Source organism: Cervus canadensis, chromosome 20 (assembly GCF_019320065.1).
Source record: "Cervus canadensis isolate Bull #8, Minnesota chromosome 20, ASM1932006v1, whole genome shotgun sequence".
NCBI lineage: Eukaryota > Metazoa > Chordata > Mammalia > Artiodactyla > Cervidae > Cervus > Cervus canadensis.
Window position 1 is genome coordinate 46,096,893 of NC_057405.1, and position 24,194 is coordinate 46,121,086.

Genomic DNA, 24,194 nt, shown 5'->3' on the forward strand with positions numbered 1-24,194 from the left:
CTTCTCCAACACCACAGTTCAAAAGTATCAATTGGGCACTCAGCTTTCTTTATGGTCCAACTCTCACATCCATACATGAATACTGGAAAAACCATAGCCTTGACTAAACAGACCTTTGTTGGCAAAGTAATGTCTCTGCTTTTTTATATGCTGTCTAGGTTGGTCATAGCTTTTCTTCCAAGGAGCAAGCGTCTTTTAATTTCATGGCTGCAGTCACCATCTGCAGTGATTTTTTTTTCATTTATTTTTATTAATTGGAGGCGATTTTGAAGCCCAAGAAAATAAAGTAAGTCCCACGGTCTCCATTGTTTCCCCATCTATTTGTGATGAAGTGATGGGACCAGATACCATGATCTTTGTTTTTTTAATGCTGTGTTTAATTTGAATGTTTGATTTGGACTAGAACCTGGAAAAGCCTTAGGCCAAGGGACAGAGTTAAAAATAATCATAATCATGGTGGGAAGCCTTCATGGAAAGTCAATATTGCAGATGTGATACTGGCTTGTCCAATGAACAGAAAAACCAGAAATGTTAACTGAGACACACAGAGGATGCAAGAGCCATAAGTGGACTTTGATAATCAACTGTATATTTCAGGGGGTCTGGAAGTCTGAACATATGCACAAGGATGCATGCACACGCAGGAGAGAATGTATTGTTCTCCACCCATCATCATTCCAGAGCGAAATAGGATGTCCTGTGCTTAAGGCAAAAATCATGAAATATTTGTTAACTGCCTGAACTTTTGAATGTGCACACCAACTCACACCCACATAGCTCAGCAAGAAGGTGGAGTAAAGGTGTTTGCATGACTTAGGACGATTACTAGCTGATTATTAGGACACTGACCCAGTGAGCTTAGTCACTCAGTCGTGTCTGACTCTTTGCGACCCCATGGACTGTAGCCCAACAGGTCCTCTGTCCATGGGGATTCTCCAGGCAAGAATACTGGAGCGGATTGCCACTCTCTTCTCCAGGGGATCTTCCCAACCAGGGATCAAACCCAGGTCTCCCACACTGCAGGTATATTCTTTGCCATCTGAGCCACCAGGGAAGCCCAAGAATACTGGAGTCGGTAACCTCTCCCTATTCCAGGGGAACTTCCTGACCCAGGAATCAAACCAGGGTCTCCTGCATTGCAGCGGATTCCTTACCTGCTGACACAGGATTGACACCTAAGAAGCCAAGATTTTTGTAAAATGGGAATAAAATACACATACATGCACAAAAGTAGAGACATCAGTGATGATTGCGAGGAAGAAGGCTGCAGAACTAGTCAAGGCTAGTGACGAAACTGGAGAAACAGACTCCATAGAATTAATTTTATTCCTAAGTTCTTTGAATTGTCTTTCTGAGTTATCTTGTACCTTGTTGAATTTCTTCATAACAGCCATTTGAATTCTTTATCAGTTATATTGCAATATTATGTGTCTGTCAGTTCCTTTGCTTAAGAATTGCCATTTTCTTCCTGCGATACTGTATTACTGTGCTATTTCATAGCTTGTGATAAAAATCTCATTTGAAAGGGCAAATGCCTTTCTTCTTTACGGAAGGTTTTGTTTACCTTGATTCAACAGTTCAACAGATTGACAGAAACCTTTCCTTTGTCTTCCAGAAGATGGCTCTTAGCACAAATTTTTGGTTTCTCTGAGTGGATCTGACTTGCAACAAAGTTGGGCATGACCCTACAAACTGTGGCCTAAAAAGAAGCTGGAAGCAGAGTGGGGAGGTATGTGCATAGGGCCTGGGGCTTTGTCTGTGTCGGCAGCCCAGGAGGGAATCCCAGGGGACTGTGAGTGTCCTCTTGCTGAAATCACGGAGTGGACAGCAGGAAATGTGATCCTTTCATTCTCTTTGTCTGCTTTCTTCCCTCCCCTTTCCCTCCTGCGTCCCAGGGTTTGCTTCACAGATCAGGTGCTCCTGGAGAGCAGCAGGTCTCTCCAGCTGTACCTGAGCAAGCAGACAGATTTTCACTAAACACTTCCCTTTCCACCTCCTCTGCTAGAGGGACCACGACTGCCCCTTTGCCTCCACAGCAGCTGTGATACTCACGGCCCCAAGTCCTGTTTGAGGTCCAGTCCATTCCCTTTCAGATGCAGAAAATATCTGTGTCTCCCTGGTGTCCTAATGCGTTGCACACAGGCACTGTTGTTTGGTTCTATATATCCGATTAGCTTTAAATCAAAGGAGAGGAGAAAGTGACTATCTTATGCCATGAAGATGCTCATGTCATTCTCTGGGTTCTTTATTTCAATGGGTATGATTGAGAGTTGGAAAAAAAATCTTTTTGAAATTTTTTTCTCAGTGGGAGCTGATTTAAGGTTTAAATGTAGTACAGTCATTTCCTGGGGAAAATGTGGATGCAGGAAAATTTAGGCAGGGAACCTTAGACAGGCCACATTTCAAGGAAGAACTATAGGTGCCTTTTTTACTATATAAAAATATTATTCATGCAAGAAGAGAGAGAGAAGCCTATCTGGGAGACAGAATTTTGTGTGACATCAATCCAATCTAGAGGAGTTTAAAGCCCATCAAGTTCGCTCAAAGGAACATAAAATTCTAGAATCAAAACCCTATCACTCAAGTTCTGGTTGCAGGATGGTGGCATAATTCCCTTCGCCCATCTTTCAAATATCTATAAATTCTCCGGACAAGTGAATTTAAAAACCCACAACTAGACGAATACATCAAAGAGTAAACAAAGGCAGACATTTTGTGGAGAGGACACAAAACTTGAACAATTGGTCATGCGTGGGGATGATTGCCTATTTTTCGTTTGTTTAGTTTTGATTTTTGCCTGCTTTGTCCCTGAAGCCAGCCACTGTGGTCCCAAAATACTGGTGGTTAAAAAGCAATAGATTCATTCCTTCACCACTAGATGGCACCAGTTAACCAAGAATTTTCGAGACAATTTACTCAATTTGGTTTATAGAGAGGATACAGGCCTTTTCACAATCAAAAGAGGTATTTAAATTTAATACCATTTACAGAGTAAACAAGCAATCTCAATAATAACTGTGCTTAACAATTACGACTCTATTATGAGCAAAAATTTCTTATGAAATGGTAGTAACGTATTTGTATCATATGGTAACCCAGAGTAAAATTCACAAAAATTTCACTCCTCTGTTCACAATCATGCTTTGACATATGCTTAACCTTTTTTATTTTTTATCATAAAAGTATGAATAAATAAAAGAAACTCCTCTCACTTGCTACAACATAAGCGCTGCTGTCTTGTTGATATTGCTAGAACTTAATGTTCTTGAAGCCTAACTGCAAGACTTGCATGATTTCCATACCCAGGGGGATTTTTAATAGAGTATAATCCATGCTTATTTACTAGCTAAGCTACTTGCTACCTTGAAACTGCCTCTTAGCAGTGAGTCAAATACAAGACAAGGCTTTAATTATATTACCTCAATTTAATTCTCCTGTAACAAAATTGAATTACACTCCATGCCTAAGTACTTTGTGAAAAAGGATATATTAATATTTTCTGTTTTATGTACCAATTCATCTTATTCTCAAATCCTCCTTCCTGCCAACAAAATAAGTAATGAAACTATAGATTAAGATTATATCTCCTCCAGTGTTGAACATGGACTTGAGGTAAGTTTAATTAAGACAATTAAAAGTCTCTGTCAGGGCTGTTTCTCCCCTCCTAACATATCTTGCATCCTATTTCTCCTTCTCAAAAGGGAATATGACGCAGAAGAAGCTGAGTGTCTGCATTTTGGGGGGTGGGGGGTAGGCTCAGCTAGTCTGGCCTGTGTTCTGTCTTCTGGAGCTCTGCACACCCAGGGAGACGTCTCTCCTTCCACCAGGGCCTCCACCACAGTTTTGTGTTGCATGAAACTGGCAGCTACTGATGGTGACCGTGGACCTGCTTTGCCTGAGCTCTTGAGTTCCTTCTCCTCAGGAGCCTCCTTATCCCCCCACTCCAGGTCTCTTCCTGTCAGTAGGTTCTATTATCCCTTCTTCACCCTTTATATAAAAGCTAGAGGGAATTTGTGTCCCAGAAAAAATGTTTTCAGCCCTATCATCCCCCATATCCTCGGGGGGGGGGGGGTGTCTTTTTTCATAATACTTTTTTGTTTAAATTGAGTTGTGATTTATAATACATGCTGTAGAATTCATTCATGTTAAATGGGTAGTTGATGAATTTTTCCTTTTACCTCAGGTGCCATTATGGTTCTGCACAGCGCTGTCACATTTTTGATAACCCTTTATAATATTCTTGAACCTTCCCCAGCATTTTCCCATCTTAATTAATGGAAGAGATTTAGTACATTTGGAATCCAACCCACCCCCTTTCTTTCCCACTCCTTTGATGAGTTTGCCCAACAAAGGTGACAGGAGAAAGAGACCTTTTGGCAACATTGTGTCATCTCTGTTACCCTGACAAATGTCCTAACACAGCAAGCAAGCTAGTGTCATTCACACTGAGCTGTTTATAGGAATCCACACTTCATGTGTCCTTAGTGGAAAACTTTCCCTGTCTCTTTAGAAATCAATGGTCTAAAATTACGCCCTAGTTCTTAAACTGTGTGACTCATTTATAATCCCTAATTTTGCTGCCTGCCATGTGTGTTCTCTGAAAGGCAGACACTGGGAGCTACTTGTACTAGTTTATCTACTGTTTGCAGCTTCACAACACTTAACTGGCTAGCACATAAATATCGAAAACCCACAATTTCCTTTCTTCTGGAATCCAAGAATGCATCACTTTACTTCTTGCGACATGTATCTCCCGAGTCTGTCCCACTACAGTGAATGACCTCATCCTTTTCATTCATAAGAGATGTTATTGACATCTCTCTTAGATTTACCTCAACTAGGAAATGTTCATGTAATCTTTTAGATGTGTTAAGTTAGTATTTACCCACTGTTTTTCCTAAGGCATCAAAGAATGTGAAGTAGAAACTAGAAGCATTATTCAAAGCTGCAGACAGCAAACAGAACATTTCTTTGAAATCTCATATTTTGTCTTTAAAACGCGTAATCATCTTGCATTCTATTCCGTAATTCATTCCCTCAATAATCAGGTGCCTACTCAGTGCCATTGTCCCAGGGATACAGCAATGAACACAAACATTTGTGGAGGTATTTCACCTAGTAATACTGTATATCATTTGACACAAGTTAAAAAACTGAAACAGTTTTCCCCAATTCAAGAGCAAAACTGGTAATTCAAGATGGGCCAATTATTGCTTCAAATACCACCCAGTCATGCTGTTACTGGGTGGGGCTTCCCAGGTACCGCTAGTGGTAAAGAACCCACCTGCCGAGGCAGGAGGACTAAGAGACCTAAGAGACCTAAGGGTTCAATCCCTGGGTCGGGAAGATCCTCTAGAGGAGAGCAGGGCAACCCACTCCAGTGTTCTTGCCTGGAGAATCCTGCGGACAGAGGATTCTGGTGGACTGCAGTCCCCAGGGTCTCACAGGGTCGGACACAACTGAAGCAACTTAGCACGCACACACACTGTTACACATCTTGCAATTATGTGTGCTTCAGTTTGGGAAGCAGTCTTTGCTTAATTCCCAGAATACAGTCAACAGTAAATTTCTATTCAGATGAATATATGTGGGAGTATCATTAGAACTAACCAGGTTGTCTTCATTTCCATTTCATTAGGTTCTGCCTACATGTGAAAGGACAAAGGTGGATATTCGATACCTGTAGAAAATGTATAAAACATAGACTTAAATGAGGGGCAAGTGTAATCATTCTTTACACTTCAAGGTCAAATCTTTATTGACCTCATGCTACACAGCTCACCACTGCTTTTCTTAACCTTAATCGAACCACTCTTTCAGGTTCTTAGGCAATTGATTCGCTACAGAAAGGATTTCACCTTAGGAAAAGCAAAATCTCACATAACAAACTTTTGGACTTCTCTTTGCATAGAAATACTGAATATTACTGCTATTTCTTTTTATTGTTCAAGATCAAGGTGGGTGATAAGTGTTAAATTCCTCAGTGATGGTTTGGTCTTGACTTTAATCATAAAGCCTGACTTTAAAAATAAACATGGATACTGCCGCTCTGTGGGTATACGTTCTTGTACTTTTGAACACAGACAGCCATTTGTCATAGCACAACTGCTTTCCTGTTGGGGTTAAGATTCAGCACTCCAAAACTGCAGAGACTGGGTAACTTGCATGAAGCCTGGCTCTCCTACCTAGAGCCCCCGAGTCAATCATTCCGTGTTATCATGAAGGTCTCGTGTGCATGAATGTGAATGTGCGCAGTGAACAATCCCAGGAATTCAGATCCCTTCAGACTGGTCAGTTAGAAAAGTTGGAAACGTCACAATTTATAGGCCTGACAACTGTAGGACAGCGTTCCTTCATCAGGAATGTGCGTCACAATCACCGTATCTATGCCATGAGATCTCTCATAAGGCTCAGATTGAGGCTCAGTGTTTATTCAGCTTCACTGAGAATGGTCTAGGAGTGCACTTTTCCATAACTCCAAAGATGATTCTGATTCAGGTACTACTATAGGACTAAAGTCCATTTTACTCCTGACTGTTATATGGGCTTCTGGTTTTAAGACTTAAATTTATCATGTCTGAAGGCTAGAATTCAGGTTTAATGCCCTGCTCACTGAGTCTTCTAATATTTTATATGAATGAAAACCCTTAGAGTTTGAAAGTCACCACTGTCTCCACACAAAAATTCCTACTCCAATTCCTTGTACATAAACCCACACTTGTGTTGAGCAATGGCACATCTTCCAGCCTGGGTGTTTTCGGCAGGATCTCTTTCCAATACGAAATGGCTTTATAAACATGTGACCTTCTTCCCACCAATAAGAGGAAGTGAACATTTTAATATTTGAAATTTTTAAGATCAATTTATTAAGTTCAATGATGAAAGCCATCAGAAGAATATTCTCCTGAAAATTATTTTTTTCTTAGAAAAAAGAAAGGAAAATCAACACCCTCTCAGCATAGCCACAGATGCTGTGGCAGTCAGGCCTCTCTGCAGACGGGAATAGTCCATCAGTCGGTCAAGTCACTCTCCCGGTCAGCAGGATTGTAGTCTGGATCATCTTCATCGTCCTCCAGCTCCAAGTCATCCATTTCCTGGAACAAAGACTCATCTACTTCCACATTGTTTCCAGCTGTAAAAGACAGAAGATGTCCCCTTCAGTCCTGTACTCAGAAATAAAAGATACAACCCCCTGGCAGGACCAAACAGACTTCTTAAACATGCATCTGTAGCGCACGTGACGAAATCCTGAACTACTACTGCAAATCACACCAGCGATGATCTGCAGTGGTCAACAGAGACTCACACATCTTAAGAGCATCTTCAGGCTTCCAGTTCACAGTCTAAAAAGATCCAACTACCAAAAAGGCCTTCCTAGAATGAATTATTTATGATCCGGCATGTTGTAAGCTGGAGACGACGATGATACAAACTTTATTATCACTGACCAGGAGACTTGTACCAAGAGTTCATCTCTTTCCGTACTGGAGATATGTATGTACATCATTAAAGCTCAACTATACTCATAATCAGCTGACAAATTTATTTCGCTCTTCACTCTCATCCAGCTCGCCTGTAACCAGTGGCATGCCTTTCCAAGATTCCAAATGTCTAAGCCCTACTGGAAGCAATACCCAGGTTTTGCATGAAATAACTTCATTCTTCAGTCTGTCTGTAGTACACAGAAGTAGGATTTACAGTACTCTTAAATCACCAAATGTTGTTCACCTTCCTTCCCTCTCAGACTCTAGTCCACTGACATTCAACTTAGTGAGAAGAAAGCCTGCTTCATGAAGACTAAGAGCAGTTCAATAATAAAATACAATTTGGTATGCTCAGGCCAAAGGGTAATTGACTAGGCCTGGGAGAGGAAGTAGTGAAGCCTTCACAGAGCAGTGACATCTGAAATATCTTCATGATTAATTTGAAACTACCCAGAAGAAAAGGAGCCAGGATGAAGTGATTCTAGGTAGAACATTATGCAAAAGCAGAGAAAAAAATTAAGACCTTGAATCCTTCTAATTGGAACACAAGATTCATGAAGAAAAACATCCAAAAATAACACAGATGAAGGCCAAATAAAAGGACCAAAGTAGGTCAACCCCTTCCTCTAAGCAGCAGAGAACCACCAGAGGATTTTAAGGGAAGAAACAGCATGATTAAACATGGGTTTTAGAAATTCTGCCTCAGAGGTGGTAGCTACAAGGTAGGGAAGGGCAGTAGGAGGAAGAGACTGAGGCAGGGAAACAATGAAGCTACCACTAAAGTCCAGCTGAAAAATAACAAATTTTCAAATCACGAGGAAAGAGTCGAAAAGACATTTCAGAGGCAGAATCAACAGAGCACTTTTGATAAGTTTTTGGCTATAAAGAGATACTTGATCCACCAAACAGGAAAAAGAGTCAAAAAGGAGTAAAGACAGTAAAACTTTTAAAAAGACCTTTGATACTTAACCTTCTTCCCTTCTCCAAAAGGTAGTCCAGGAATACGGTCAAAAGGCCAGATGCTAGAGGATCCCAGCAGGCACGATGGGCATGACAGGATGATGGAGTACAGACCTCAGGGAGCTACTAGAGGGTGACTGAGTAAGGAGCTCTACATCTAAGAGACACTCAGTGGCCTCAAGCTCCGTGAGGGCAAGGGACTTATCTGAAGTGTTCTCTGCTGTATCCTCAGTGCCCAGGACAGTGCCAAGCTCATAGCAGGGATGCAATAAATATTTGTGGATGGATGGAAATGAGTAGATGAAGACAGCAAGAGGATAAGGGTTAGGATAAAAAAGAGAAGGAAAGCACAAGGGACTAGATGTTCCAAAGACAGTAAGACTGGTGTGAAATATAAGACTTTTGGTTAGTTCCAGGTTTGCAGTTTTTATAAAGCTCCGTGACAGACCATGGATTACAGTTCCTGTAGATTTGTGATACTATAACTTTGAGGAAAACAGGTGATCTGAGTCACAGTGACCTGCTTTACCAAGTGTTACAGGCAAAAGTGACCATATTGTTTACCTATTGCTATCTTTGATTTTCCTTATCACAAAACTTTTAAAAAATACACTGCCATAGTTCAATGTATAACCTGATCAAACATTAGAATTTACTCTTCAAAGTGTGTTTCTTTAGAGCCTTGGGAGGACAAATTTACATTAAGTTATCACTATGATTTTCATGGTTTAATATTAAAAACAGCACATTATGTACATATGGAATTCTAGTATTATCTTACCATCTTCCAAGAACTGGATATCAGATGTGTCAAGATTATGATCTGTTTCAAATAGTTGTCTCCCTAAGAGAAATAAACATATTTAATTAGAAATAGCATAGTTTTTCTCCATCTTCCCTACAACCCTTTAAAAGGTATAATAATTTTAAAAAGTTAAAGATATAAAAAATCTGAAAACCTATTTTTCTGTGAATTTCAATAAATTGTATGAACTCAGTAAGTAGCTAAGAGGCATATGAAATGTATTGGCATTAAAATGGAACAAATGAAAGCCTAGTCCCAGAAAAACAAATGGGTTTGATTCCACCACTCTTAAGTCTTGTGATCCTAAGTCTTGGCAGCTATATCTGAAGATCTATCCATTTCAATAGATGAAAGATAAGCCATAAAAATTAATGATAATTATGTGTGAAGAAACATCATCGTATGGAGATAACACTCTCTTTTTGCCCTATATGCCTAAGTATAGTATTTTCTTACAGATATCTATCCAAACGATCCTCTTGCTATATAAGAAGTAATATAGGAGGGCGTAAAGGGAACAGGATATTGGGTGGGAGGTGGTGTCATACCACTTAATTTATTTTTTCCCGCTTGCTCTTCTTCCTTCATCCGTTTCTTTTTAATTTCCAAGAGTTCTGCATCAAACTTGGCCTTCCAATTTAAGAAATTCTCAATTGTAACAGGAGTACCATGGAATAATTGCTTAGGAAAGAAAAAAACACGTCACCAGATAAATGAAACAACAGTTGGAAAATAAAGCCTAATGAACTTCTAGACTAATGAACATAGCCACTGAGAGGAATCAAAGAGAAAAATGGTTTCAAGTCCATAATATTTAGTCTGATTTCTATCTGCACTGGCTACTCTCATTGGTTTTGGCAATTTACCCTAGAAAAGTCCGTTTTTATATTATTACAAAAAACCAAGGATAATATGTGAGGTGTTCCCATTGTTATTCACAATTAAGAAGAAAGTTGCTATTGTCAACATTAATATGTTTAAATATACATCAATTTATAACACTAACATCCCTGCTTACCTTTTTTACTTCATTTTAGAATCTAACGTTTTCTTTAAATTCAGTAAATATTTAAATTATTCTGGCAGGAGCTTTATAATTCTAACCTTTATACTGTAAGTGAAATAATTTATATTTCTTGATTTTACCTGCATGCACTTTATTAACCTTTAACCAACCAATTGATCATTATTGTGTGATGCCCACCAAGTAAATGAGGGACCTTCTAAAATTTTACTTAGTAAAGCTTTATTAAATGTCACTTGTGCTTATTTTTGCGATTTCCTCTCAAATTACTGAAATTCCCAAAACAAAAACACCCCAAATGGCAGAGTTAAAGAATGATGAGGGAAAAGGCAACTTTAAAGGTACCTTCTCGGCTTCTTCCGCTTCTCTTTCTTTTTGTTTCTTTTCTTCTTCTCTTCTAGTTTTTATTTGATCTACTATTTCATTTAATTTCTCTTGCACAGCTGACACTAAGGTGAAGATCATCACCATTCCAAGGTTTTCTTCTGCCTATGTAACCAAAAAAGAAAAAAAAAAAAGGTTGTAGTTAGAAACATAATTCTCAGAAAAATAAAAACAACTAACCAGTGGTGGGGGGGAGGTGTTTCAGCATAATCACTGCACTCATGCATTTACAATATGATCACTAATTCAGTTACACCATCAGTTCAGACTTGGATCATTTACGGCAGAGGATGAGATGGTTGGATGGCACGACCAACTCAATGGACATGAGTCTGAGCAAGCTCTGGGAGTTGCTGATGAACAGGGAAGCCTGGCGTGCTGCAGTCCATGGGGTCGCAAAGAGTCAGACACAACTGAGCAACTGAACTGAACTGATGTGTGTATGTGTTTGTGTGTGTATATATATATAAAGTGAAGTGAAGTGAAAGTCGCTCAGTTGTGTCCGACTCTTTGTGACCCCATGGATTATACAGTCCGTGGAATTCTCCAGGCAAGAATACTGGAGTGGGTAGCCTTTCCTTTCCCCAGGGAATTTTCCCAACCCAGGTCTCCCACATTGCAGGCAGATTCTTTACCAGCTGAGTCACCAGGGAAGCCCATATACAACATCTTAAATTTTAAAAGTCTTATAATTTGCTATATTCAACTGAAAATAGGTATTTCAATAAATTCTATGTAGTAATCATATATGTAGGCAGAATTCAAAAACCCGGTTTTTCAGAACTGATGTAGCTAACATCAGTTCTCCAGCATATAATCATCATTTTAGCTTTCAATCATTACAAGAAGAAAGAAAAAAGATACATAAAGATAAATCAGAAAAGTGTCTACATTGTTATTATGTTAGAAAATCATTTTGCCTTCAAAATTCAGGTTAGTGTCACTGCTCTCAAAATATCCCCAAAGAACTAAAATGATGATAACATGCTAGATACTGCTAAATGCTGTAGGAAAAAGTTTTCTGAATTGACACCAAGTGTTAATAAGCAGTTATACCTGACTGATGAGACTAAGAATAATCTTTATTTTCTTCTTCATTGTTTTCTGTATTTTCTGAGTTTGTTTGTAATATAAATTATTTTGATAACTAAAAACTAATACAACTGAGAAAAAAGATACAAATATGCCCTCAGTACCTCTGATCTCAGGTACGTATCAGAAATCAAAACTTCATTTTTGAAAGAAAGGACTTTGAATATAAATAAAATATAAAATGCATATTAATAAAAATCACTCAGACCAAGAAACTTATATTAATACATGAGTGACTGAATACAGTGTACTGTTCCAGGCTTTCTACAATGTTTCCAAATGAAGTACTTTAAACTAAATGATATAGAAATAATATGACTTCACACTGGGTAATGAAGTGAACAGGACCTAGAATCAGCATAAATTAATGTTTGATATATCTTCTTTCACTCCTCATTCTCTAACAGCTCCAGATATTTTTAAAATGTCAACAGTGAGAGCACCCACAGTTCTTGAAATATACTAGTCATATTTACAGTGGAGACGTTTTCTGTCAGTTCTTCTTAGAAAAACAAACAAAACTAGGACTTCTGCTTTTAAGATGGTGGAGTAAGATTTTATTTGCCCTCCCTACTCTCTACTGTGAAGAATCTATGAAAACTCTACCCAAGTAAAACAGAGCTTTAAATATCCACCACACCTAGATGTGACTAGCCCGACCCATCAGAGAACTAGCCAGGTAAGAACTTTCCAATACCTGTTTTTTCTTCCAGGTAAACACCTGCTCTTGGAAGGGTCATAAACCAGTATTGCTGTTCATAAGTTTAGGGAGCAGGAGAGATAGGAAAGAAAAAAAATCAATCACCACTCCTCTCACCAAACTGCAGGTAACTAGACTGCAACAGATCAGAGGGCTTAGGAGTTTTACTTTTTTTTAAGTTAGGATTTTTAAGTGTGCATGGGACTAGACATTCTGAAAACCAAATTATGATTGTGTTATAACTTACTGTACCTAATTGAACTTTTTATCACCTAAAAGTTACTGGGCTTTTTATCACCTAAAAGTCACTGGGCTGAGTTTCAAACAAGGGTATAGGGAGAACTTCTCTTATTCAAATTTTAAAGGTACTGCTGCTGCTGCTGCTAAGTCGCTTCAGTCGTGTCCGACTCTGTGCGACCCCATAGACGGCAGCCCACCAGGTTCCTCCGTCCCTGGGATTCTCCAGGCAAGAACACTGGAGTAGGTTGCCATTTCCTTCTCCATTTAAAGGTACAGGAGGGAACAATAATAAAGATGCTTTGTGAGTGTGTGTGTGTGTGTGTGTGTGTGTGTGTGTGTATACACATATATCATGAATTCTGCTTGTTCAGTACACTCATTATATATATTTAATTTTTTGACTCAAGATTAATATACAATATTTAAGGCCAATAAAATAATGCCATTACAAAATGTGTTATTTCCTTACCTGTAATGCTAATAATTTTAAAATGTCTGCTACATCATTATCTTCTAGATTTAACTGGGCGAATATTTCATAAAGGGGAGCTTCATCTGGGTATTTTTCACTGTATGTAAACTTGAGGGTTGTCTGGACAGCTAAAGACATAAGAGAAGAGATTAATACAAATACCTTAAAATGTAGAGAGAGGTCAGAATCTTTGTTGAATTAGTAATTAATTGACATTGTGTCAATGAAAAGTAGCACAAAAGATTCTCCTACAAAAGGAAAACAGGGTTACTATGAGACCAGATAATCATTAACATACACAACATGTACCACAAATATAGGTAAAAACAAATCACAGGAATACCAAAGATCACATCTAACACATGAAATACATTTGCTACTTATGAGTATTTTATCTTACTGCATGTCAGAGGAAGAGGATGAAGAGAGACACTCCTTTTAAAACCCTCCTTAAGATGAGCAAAAGGCACTGAACACGACACATGGAAAAAGTGCCAACGCAGGCTCATCTCCAGGCCTCTCCCGGAGCCGGCGCCCGGCGCGGAAGCTCCGAGTTTAGCTGCGGAGTCCACACTGCCATGGGCACCGTGCCAGCAGAGCATTGCCGGGGGACTGCTAGAGGACGCGGTTGTAGACTGGACAGTTCGAGAGGCTGTCTGAGAAACTTTTCACCTGGCTCACTGACACATTCTCCCCCAGTCTTTGGCCTGTGCCGGTTCACAGATATGACACTGGTATAGGCGTGACATTCTTTTTTTTTTTTTTTCCCCCGAGGGGGGTGCACCGTTCCTGGAAGTACTGCAATACCAAGTCGATGCGTGGAGTGGACGGAGCAAGCTCCTATTCCAACTCCCAGCTCCAAAAATCCATTTAATATATTGTCCTCGGATAGAGGACGTATCAGATATTAAACTGATAAGAACAGATACTACACTTGATCTTAGCCAAAAGGCCGAGAAGCGTGACATTCTTAAAGGAACCTAAGTGTGAAGTCTCTCTCTGCAACCCAGTCTGATGAATTCTCAGTTTTGCCAGACAATCTAAAACTGAGCGGTAGTGCTAAATATTTTTTGTTAAAACCTATTTGTCAACATGACCCTTTGTCTCCATTTTGCCTTTCCTGTAACTCATATTTTAATTATTAAAACCTCCTGCTTTTGATGATTTAAACTAAGATCTAGATTTCTCTCCATGGGAATGGAAAAAAATAAAAAAAACCTCAAAATCTGCTCCCTTGGTATTTCTGTATAGGATGTCAACAAAGAACTTTATGAATCAACGGATACAAGATAGAATGTTAGGTAAGAAATACAGTGTCTTTTGGCATTTTTCTTTCTTTTTTTAATTAACATGTTTCTAAATTTTATTGCTAGCACAAGTTTTCTTTTTTTTTTAATTTATTGTTTCCACTATATGATGTAACAGAAATTCATTACATAAAATTTAGCAACATATTAAAGGAAAAAAAATCAATAATGATTCCATCCTCAGAAAGAGATTACTGTTACCATTTTGGTATCTTTAAAGTATCTTAAAAGTACTATTAAAAGGATACTTTAAAGTATCTCTCTATGCATATGGTCTTTTAAACAAAATGTCAAAGGCTCCTCATGTGTAATTGAGACTTTATACATATAAATAAAATCCATCTATATAAATATGTTAATAACTGTATCCAGTATCTCTTTATTTCAGATTTCAGTAATATCAGTATTAACCTCATTTTCAATTCTATAAGACAGATTTAGAATTATCAAGTGATACCACTAAAATTGGTGTAACTGACTACTCATGACAGAATTTTAGTTGACTAGCTTAACAGGAAAAAAAAAAAATTCTTGGGGTTAATGCCAACTTATATAACATTTTTATCAAATTACAATATTAATTGAACTTGACCAAAGCAGAAATAAACTTAAGATACGCCTCCCCCAACATGTGCCAAATTAATTTAATCTTATTAGTTTTATAACTCCCTTATTTCAATTTGTATATTTGTCTTAGTTTGACAGTTATATAATATTGGTTTATCTGGCTTTACGTATACACATATTTAAATAACAGTACACTATCCAATCTAAAAAGACAGAGGGAAAATGCAGGTAGGTATTTATCCAGCCCTGTTTATAACAACAAATGTCTAGTAAACAATCTAAATATCCGAAGAGGAAAAAAGTCAATGGCATGCCATGGAAAACCACACAACCACTACATTATGTGTGTGCAGTCTTATTGACAAAAATTTCCTCCCCTTTCTCTATCTGCTATATTGTTAACATTTCTGTTTCACTTTTAAAAATTAAGCTTTTTCTGCCAGAAAATCTCCTTGACTTCCTCTCTGTTTCTCCAGAAGTCACTATTATATGGTAAATACTGGTTAGAAACATGTTAACAATCATACTAAATTCTTAACAGCACCTTAGCACCTCCACACAGCCAATGGCCTGCTAAATGGCTGCAGAATGAATAAAATTCCTGAGAGAAGTGTAGAAAATCCAAAAGTATTTTTGACTAGACTTACTTTCATCATTTTCTCCAGCCTCAGATGTCACAGTAATGGTGAAGCTGGGTGGATTTTCTGATAATACTGCAAGAAAATATACACAGAGGTTAAGTTATTAACATAAGGCACAAGCTTTTCCTTATTAGCAAAATACCAATTCCCAGTTCTGGAAACTGATCCCTAGCCTGTATTTCCATTTCCACAAATACAGACTTAATAGTAACAGTTCGGATGATAAAACATCCATCAATTTCTATTTAAATCTAGGATTTTCTTTAATCTTGGAAAAAATACCTGATATTCTCTTGGAGTTTTATCAATTAAGTAATTTATATTTTAATTCAAAATTTCCACCCACACATGGAAAGTCACATTCTAAAAAATTTCCAAATGAAATGGCAAAAAAAAAAAGTTTGATGTTTCTCATCAGAACCTACCCACTCATAAATACTATCACTCAATAATACTATCACTAAGTTTTATACTTATATATTTTGAAATACAATTCAGAATCTCTATGACAATCAGTAAGTATCAATTTGTAAGAGTTTGTATCTTCTAGGTATCTCTTTCTCACACATTGTCTCTAAAAACTTTGTTCTTTCACAAATTATTGAAACCTACCATCTTTCATGGAATTACAAAATTATCCATGAATTCAAATATCAAATTACTTCCAATTTGTTAGGCAAGACATGTCAATCAGCATTTATGCAAATAAGAAAGCTTTATATGCTGTTTTACTGCCTGTCTATCTGATATTATTTATCTGTTTATGATCTATTCCCCGACAAGAATACTCTTAAGAACTCTGAGAACTGTTGGATCAGTGCCAGGCAGTATCTAGAAACTCAATAAATTCTGGCTCAATGAAAGATCTAAACAATAAAAGGAGAAAGACAATAACAAATAAAGCTCATATTCGGAACCATCAGAAAACTAAGGGAGGAAAATTCAAGCCATCCTTGACTACTGCTGAACCCACAAAAGTCTGCACCTCACTTCAGGCCTGGGAAGCACTAACCCTACCCTATCAAGGTTGGTAACAGCTCAGCAGCCTCTTTCTGACAAGGGGCTCCCTGAAGACGTCACCATGAAAAGGACTCAGCTTTGCCTACTCAGTAACTTCTGAAGTCTTCATAAATATTCATTATCAATAACATTTTCAAGACATATGCCCTCATTCTAATTGAAGTTTGGAAGTACCTGAAGCAATGAGGAACACCTATGCCTAGTAGAGAGGGTTTGTCAGAAAAGAAAAAAGACTCACTGGATGAGTATTTTAATAGGTCTATGCCATGTTGTCCAGCCTATGTTGAAAAAGTCCCTAAAAGGCAATTATAGTAGTAAAGCTTTTATGATACGACTGGCCCTACCTTTTTTCTAACAAATGTGTGTAAAATATATTATTTTTAAATAATATATATTTATATATATATATATTCATATATATATGAAAAAAATATATCCTATTTTTTTCATAACCAACTTTAGCACTTACATGTCATGAAATATAAACATTGCAACTACAGAAATAAGGCTTCAATGAGGCTGTAATTTAGGGGAACCTATACCCAATAACAGCTCACATTTACTAAGCATTACTTTGCACTTGTGCTCTTCTATGCATTTACACAAAATCCTTTATTTCTCACAGCAAAACGGTGATTTTATACTATCATCATATTTTACCAAATTTAAGATGCCGTCAAGTATATGATGCACCCTACTTTATGCACCACTAAGAAAGAAAAAAGGAAGCGCCAACTAAACTATGATATGTAGTCAACTGTAAGACAAATGCAGACTTCAAAGATGTTTAAATGTTAAGATGTCTTAGAATCAATTAAATACAGTATCATTCGAATTTTAGAGATGTGGAAACAGGGATAAAAAAGCTTTTAAATAATGTGCCCAAAGCTATACAACTAGTAACTGGCAGGACTAAATAAACTGTATAGAATTTCATCTAAAAAGAAAAAAAAAAAAAAAAATCCAGCTGAGAAATTCCAGGGAAGTCACTGGAGCTAGGTGGTGGATTGAGGCATACTCTGTAAGTAGAGATGGAGAACAGGAATGCAGGTTAGAGCAACGTGGCAGCAAGGGTATAATGGTAAGAGAGCTTAAGGAACATGCAAGGAATTAGGAATTATTCCATTGGTGGATGTATGTGGCGAATAAAACAGGTTGAAAACAAACAGCTGAAAGTTTAGTGTGGATAGTGATAGCTTTTTTTAGCGGTAGTAATAAGGTCAGAATTCTATTTCTAAACACAGAAGTTAAATCCAGCAACAGTTAAATCCAGCAACAGTGCGTAAAACAGAAGGAGAAAAACAAGACGAGGGGCAGGATGAAACCAGAGAGCCACTGAAACTGTCTCAGCAAAGTCAATGAGGCTCTGAACTAGGCTGGTAACAATGGAAGCAGGGAACAGGAAGAAACTGAAGATGGTGATGGGTGACAACCTGAATTTGCAGGCAGGACCACGAACAAAAACAAGGACTAGAAATGAAAGACTAGACATATTTGAAGGACACAGGGTACTTTCAGCTGAAAATATCAAGTATGCAATCAGAAATGGGCAAATGACACTGAACAAAGTTGGGCTGGAATTTAATTCGGGATCATCCACAGAGAGGTAACAGGGAAAGCCATTTGACTAAATGAAATCACCAGAGAGAACGCAGAGAGAAAAATAAGGGCCAGGATCAGCGGTGTAAGGAGTCCTAAACTTGGGGAACAAAAGCAAGAGGAGGAAATAGTTCCAGAGATTGAAAGAAAAGCAGTCATGGCAGGTCAACGCTCAAGAGAAGCCCAAGCACCCAGAGATGCAGGTCTAAGGCAGTACCTCCAGTGCGCCACGTGTCTGAGGAGCTATGGGTGAGGGTAACGGAGAAGGAGCCTGTTAGGTCACACCTAAGTCCCTATCAAGGCCCTTAGTGATCTGGCCCCTGCACACGTGTCAGGCCTCATTTTCTGTGTCTCTCACTTTACACTCTAGCTATACCCAACTACCTGTCCTTTGCACACATGGCTCTCACATGTGCCGCCTCCCTGAGTCTCGTTTATGTAACTCCACATTACCCCACAGCTCTCCAAAACCACTCAGACCCCTCTCCCTCAGTTCCCGCTGCATTCTATATATACCTCCGTGAAAGAATCATCCCCTTGTGTTGTAAATTACTTATCTGATGTCTTTGCCCAAGAGACTGAGCTCCTAACAGTACATACAATAAACATTTGGCAAGTGAGGAAACCATTTGGTAAATGAGGGCAGGGGAATGCTAGCAAGAACATCACTGAACTGCCTGACCATGATGAATAAGATAAAAGCTGATAAACTACCAATCCACGAAAATTTGTGATGAGAGCCATGTTCAGTAAAAGCCTGAAAATGAAAGAACTGCAGGGCTACAAAGTTTATGGATGGAAAGAGGAATTTCAGAGGCGAGTATTTTAAAGATGGCATTTCCAAGCTGTGACTATCGTCCCGTGCAGTTGGAGGAAATAGAAATCAAAACTGTTTGTTGATAAAGACAGGAGTTACAAAGAAGTATCAGAAGCAGCAGCCACTAAGATGGCAAATTTCCAGGAAACAGTATCTTATCTTTGTTTAACAGTTATAAAGTATCCACACTCGTATTAGGGCCCATGCTCAGCTGTGTCCAATGCTTTTCGACCCTGTGGACTGTAGCCCCACCAGGCTCCTGTCTATGAATCCTCCACGCTAGAATACTGGAGTGGGTTTCCATTTCCTCCTCCAAGGGATCTTTCGGATCCAGGGAATAAACCTGAGTCTCCTTCATCTCCTACACTGGCAGGTGGATTCTTTACCACTGCACCATCTGGGAAGCCCCCTGGTGGAAGGTCCCCTGGAGAAGAGAAGAGCTACCCACTCCAGTAGTTTTGCCTGGAGAACTCCACGGACAGAGGAGCCTGGTGGGATACAGTCCATGGGGCTGCAAAGAGTCAGACATGACTGAGCGACTAACTCTTTCACACTTACATTATTCCTTATAAAATAGATAAGGAAGCTAAGCCTTAGAGAGGTTATATGATTTGTCCAAGGACACAGAGCTTATACCCACTGCACCAAATTGCCATTACAGAGAAAAAATGGTGAATCAGGAACAAACAAAGATTTTGGAGAACAATGCTAATTTCTGCAATAGCCACTCTCCCCTTCTTCCAGTTATACCATTTTCAACTGAGTGTACTGAGCATCCAGAATAAAAACTGTCATTCCCAGCCTCCCTCCAGTTAGATCTCACCAAATGACTGAGTTACAGCCAATGGGATAGAAGGAAGTAAGTCCTTTGATAGTTTTTGAGGAAATTTCCTTAAGGAACTGCTGTCTTTTACTTCTCCCCCCCACCTCCCCCCGCCCCAGCTTCATTCCTTTATCTATCCTACTGCCTGGAAAAGGAATGCTGCCATCCTCACCATGAGGGTGAGACTACATCTTAGGGATGACGGAGAACTAGGAAGAAGACTGGGTCCCTGAAGAAATCTTGAACTAGAGCTACACAAGTCTCATTTATGTGCAAGAGCAATAAACTTTTACCTTTTAAAAACCAGCTATTTGGGGTTTTCTGTCATAGCTAAACTTAATTTAAAAAAAAAAAAAAACAGAAAATGAAAAGGGATAATATTCCAAAGCTTGGAGGTTACTAAAATAGGGAAACTTACTTAACTGGACTTGCAAAAATGAATTATTCCTGAGTTCTCATGAAGTGATAATCCTATTCCAATGCATTACTACCGTACTGTGAGCTGAGGCAAGTTGAGGATTAGCTTTCATTAAAGAGACCAGTCAATCCTAAAGGAAATCAACCCCAAATATTCATTGGAAGGACTGATGTTGAAGCTGAAGTTCCAATACAGGGGCCACCTGAAGTGAAGAGCTGACCAACTGGAAAAGACCCTGATGCTGGGAAAGATTGAGGGCAGAAGGAGAAGAGGGTGACAGAGGATGAGATGGTTGAAAGGCATCACTGATGCAATGGACTTGAATTTGGGCAAACTCCGGGAGATAGCAAGGGACAGGGAGGCCTGGTGTGCTGCAGTCCATGGGGTCACAAAGAGTCAGACATGAGTTAGCAACTGAAAAACAACAACAAAGAGACCAGATATCCAGCACTGTGAGTGGATCAAAATCCTTTTGAAAGAGAGAATAAAGTTGTTGGGCACTGTGCAAGGAACCAGTGGAGGGGCAGGAGAAGTGTTAGGTGATACAGGGGCAGATGATGGTAAACTAGACAAAACTAAGAATTTTGTCAAGAGCAGAGAAAATGGACGTAGTAGCTGAAAGGTACACTAAAGGGACGCACAAATGACAGGTTTTCACACAAAAAACCAGATCAGCCCATTTTAAAGGAAGTCCCTATGGGTCTTAGAGAGCAACTGTCCTAGAAAAACTGCTTTCACAAGATGACTTCTGCCGGGTGTCTAAATGCAATTATAACTGTTAAGCTCATGGCTGTTAACTCAGAGGTACTAACGCAAGCAAATACAGGATTACATACTCCTCTTTGTAAGACCAAACAGAATTAAGGGAACCTGACTTTTGTTTAGCCTGAAGCTAACCAATTTGATCCAACAAAACTCCCCATATATAGCCAGAGACTTTGATACAGAAATGGAAATAACCAAATTCAACTATCTTAGCAGGATCTTGTCAAGTGAAGCACGACTGAAAGAGAAAGTGGTATCAGGAGCGTCCATGTGTATTTTAGAAGACTAGTTGTTAGGACGACTGGATTAGTGTGCAATCAAGTCACAGAATGGACACAAAGAAGAAACTGTACTATGATCTGTTATAATTCACAACAGAGGCAACACTGGGCCAAAAGTTCTCTGCAAATAGCCAAGAAATCAGTTCTCAAGTCAGGTTAGGTCTATGTGCCTAGGACTACAGCTGAATGAACGGTGCCTCTTCAGCCTCCACAAGCGGGCCATGATGCACTCTATCATTTATTTTAAAAATTATATACATATATATATACACACTTACTTCATCAATAGCATTGAGCATTTACCAAATCTAATATTCAATGAAATTCAACATGAGATTTGAAAACTGCCAATTATTGTTCCTTGGCAAACTATTACAAACAAGCTCTCTTTCTTAAACCAGGTATGAAAATACTAAAGTATGAAATCATCAACACATAAGAAAGCTATAAAAAATAGTATACCTTGCAAATCCTCAAAAGATTCCAAAAGACCAAACACAGAAATAAATGACTCCAAAGTCCGCTTGCCTTTGCCTTGAGACTTCATACAGAAGTTGACCAAAGTTCCTAAATAACTATAAATCAGGACAGCTCATTTTAACTTATTTAATGCAACTGTAGGGGTGCTGATAGGAACTACGAGACAGAAGAGCTCAGCTGATACTGCAGAGTACTTGAGGCATCCAAGATCCACAAATTTTCTTTTATTAACTTGACTCAGAATTCTCAAGCACTTTTGCATCTGACAAGAATTTCACATACCCAACTATATCAGAGCCTAGTATGATGTGAAAGAACCATCCAATTATTTTAGGGTTACAATGTATCACTTTTACAAATGTTTATAGGCACGATATTTAATGAGTATACCTCAATGTCCAAAGAAATGAGAAGAGCACATCTTGTGCGTTCTTAAGTCTGCCTACGCTGTGCCCATGCCTGTCCCATTTCCAATGTGTCAGAAATGACCAAACGTCACGATTAAGCGTCTATCCAACAACTGACCCTATATTCTGTTTTATTTAGACACTGATACATAAGCAAGGATAGAGAAGGGAGCCAGACTCCATACACACTCACCCAGTTAAGGACACTCTCAAACCCCTCTTCACTCATCCCCTTAACATCCTCAGAGCACAGCTGTACTGCTGAAGAGAGAACATGAACAGGACTGGAAGTATACAGGGAGAGCTGAGAGACAAAAGCCTGTTGGCAAAGCAGAACAAAATTTGCTACCATTGCAAGCAGTGATCAAAGGGTAGAGCTAAGAAAACTAAGCTAAACAGTGACAAGGGAGAGGGGCTGGAGTTTATGAGTTAAAATAACATGACCTTACACTCTGAATTCTGAGTCAGTGATGGACGACACTCAAAGGACGGGATAAGGAAGGTAAGTCCCACAAACCTAGGCTATACACGCTCATATTGGCTTTAGATCACCTCTCAAAACCTGACTCTCATTACCAGTTCTGCTACTAACTTGCTGGCCAACCCAGAGCCACCCGCTTGCCTTTCATGAGCCTCCACTACCTTGCTTCTGGCAAGAGGAAGCCAGGCTGCTAAGTCACTTCAGTCGTGTCCGACTCTGTGCGACCCGATAAACGGCAGCCCACCAGGCTCCCCCGTCCCTGGGATTCTCCAGGCAAGAACACTGGAGTGGGTTGCCATTTCCTTCTCCAATGCATGAAAGTGAAAAGTGAAAGTGAAGTCGCTCAGTCGTGTCGGACCCTCAGAGACCCCATGGACCGCAGCCTTCCAGGCTCCTCCGTCCATGACGTCTAATATCCTACTACAAGTCTAACTACCTGTGATCTTACAGTGGACCTGGAATTTGAGCCAACTCATTCATTGGGCAATCCGCAGAATCTCAGAACATTAAAAAATAAAAAAAGAAGAGAAGAGAAAAACGACAAACTTCGGGGACAAGACTACTCTCAAAACTGATCCTGGGTAACTTTGAGAATTCTGAATCCACAAACTTTAAAACACCAAATATGAGAAAAGAGCCTGAATAATGGTGAAAATGTGAAAACTGACACTTCTGCGGCTCTGGAAAGGTTACTCCCACTTGGAGTACCTTCATCCGTGTATTTCACTAAACCTCACGCTGCTGTTAGTTCAGATCCGTTCAGTCGCTCGGTCGTGTCCGACTATTTGCGACCCCACGGACTGCAGCGACACAGAAACCAAAGTGCACCCGACTGAATTCCAGGCCTGACACTCCAGGGACCTTGCTAGCCTCGCCCGGACTTTCAGATTTCAAGGAATTAGCGGAGAGGAGAAAACAGCCGTAGAGTCACTAGTAAACGCCTGATCACTTCAAGAGAAGAGCTCGAGGAGAAAGTGGCGAGCGAGGTGGCCACGCGGCCTGGCTGTTCCCTTCTCCATCCTGGCCGGGGATGTCGAGGGCCGTGGAGGCTGCGGCCCGTCCCACTCCACCCCGGGTAGCTGCGGGCCTGCGGCCGCGGAAGTCACCTGTAAAGGAGTCAGGGTAGATGGACTCCAGAGCCTCCAGCTCGTTGCGCTGCTCCTCGCCGTAATCTGTCATCGCGGCCCTCGCTGCAGCCCATGGATCGCCCAGACACCCAGGCGGCGTGCTGCAGCCTGGACCGCGGCCGCGCTGGGAGAGCAGGCAGCGGCCGGGCGGGCGCAGGCGCAGAGTCCCAGGCGGAGAGGCCTGGGGCCCACAGCCAGGCTGGGCCTGCTGAGCAACAACCCCGCGCCGGCCTCCGCCTGCTCTCTCGTTCCGCGTTCGACTCGTCGGGCCTGGCCGTTGGGCTGCCTGTCCCACGCCCG

At 39.8% G+C, this 24,194-nt stretch overlaps 1 protein-coding gene and 1 non-coding gene across 3 annotated transcripts; both read right to left on the minus strand.

The window, feature by feature from the left end:
* Positions 1-6,840: 6,840 nt before the first annotated feature.
* RWDD1 (RWD domain containing 1) lies at positions 6,841-24,173 on the minus strand. 2 transcript variants are annotated; one of them, XM_043439082.1, is made up of 7 exons: positions 23,874-24,173; positions 15,683-15,748; positions 13,159-13,289; positions 10,619-10,762; positions 9,798-9,930; positions 9,226-9,288; positions 6,841-7,132 (listed from the first exon to the last, which is right to left on the minus strand). In XM_043439082.1, the coding sequence occupies exons 1-7, from the start codon at positions 23,944-23,946 to the stop codon at positions 7,011-7,013; spliced, it is 732 nt and encodes a 243-aa protein (XP_043295017.1). In that variant the 5' UTR covers positions 23,947-24,173; the 3' UTR covers positions 6,841-7,010. The 2 variants fall into 2 exon arrangements, with proteins under 2 accessions (XP_043295017.1, XP_043295019.1); XM_043439084.1 differs by lacking the exon at positions 13,159-13,289 and adding an exon at positions 13,324-13,409 and having other exon boundaries at positions 23,874-23,939.
* Positions 13,935-14,125, minus strand: LOC122422949. The gene has a single exon (XR_006264038.1). It is a non-coding gene; the product is annotated as a U2 spliceosomal RNA (small nuclear RNA).
* Positions 24,174-24,194: the final 21 nt, after the last annotated feature.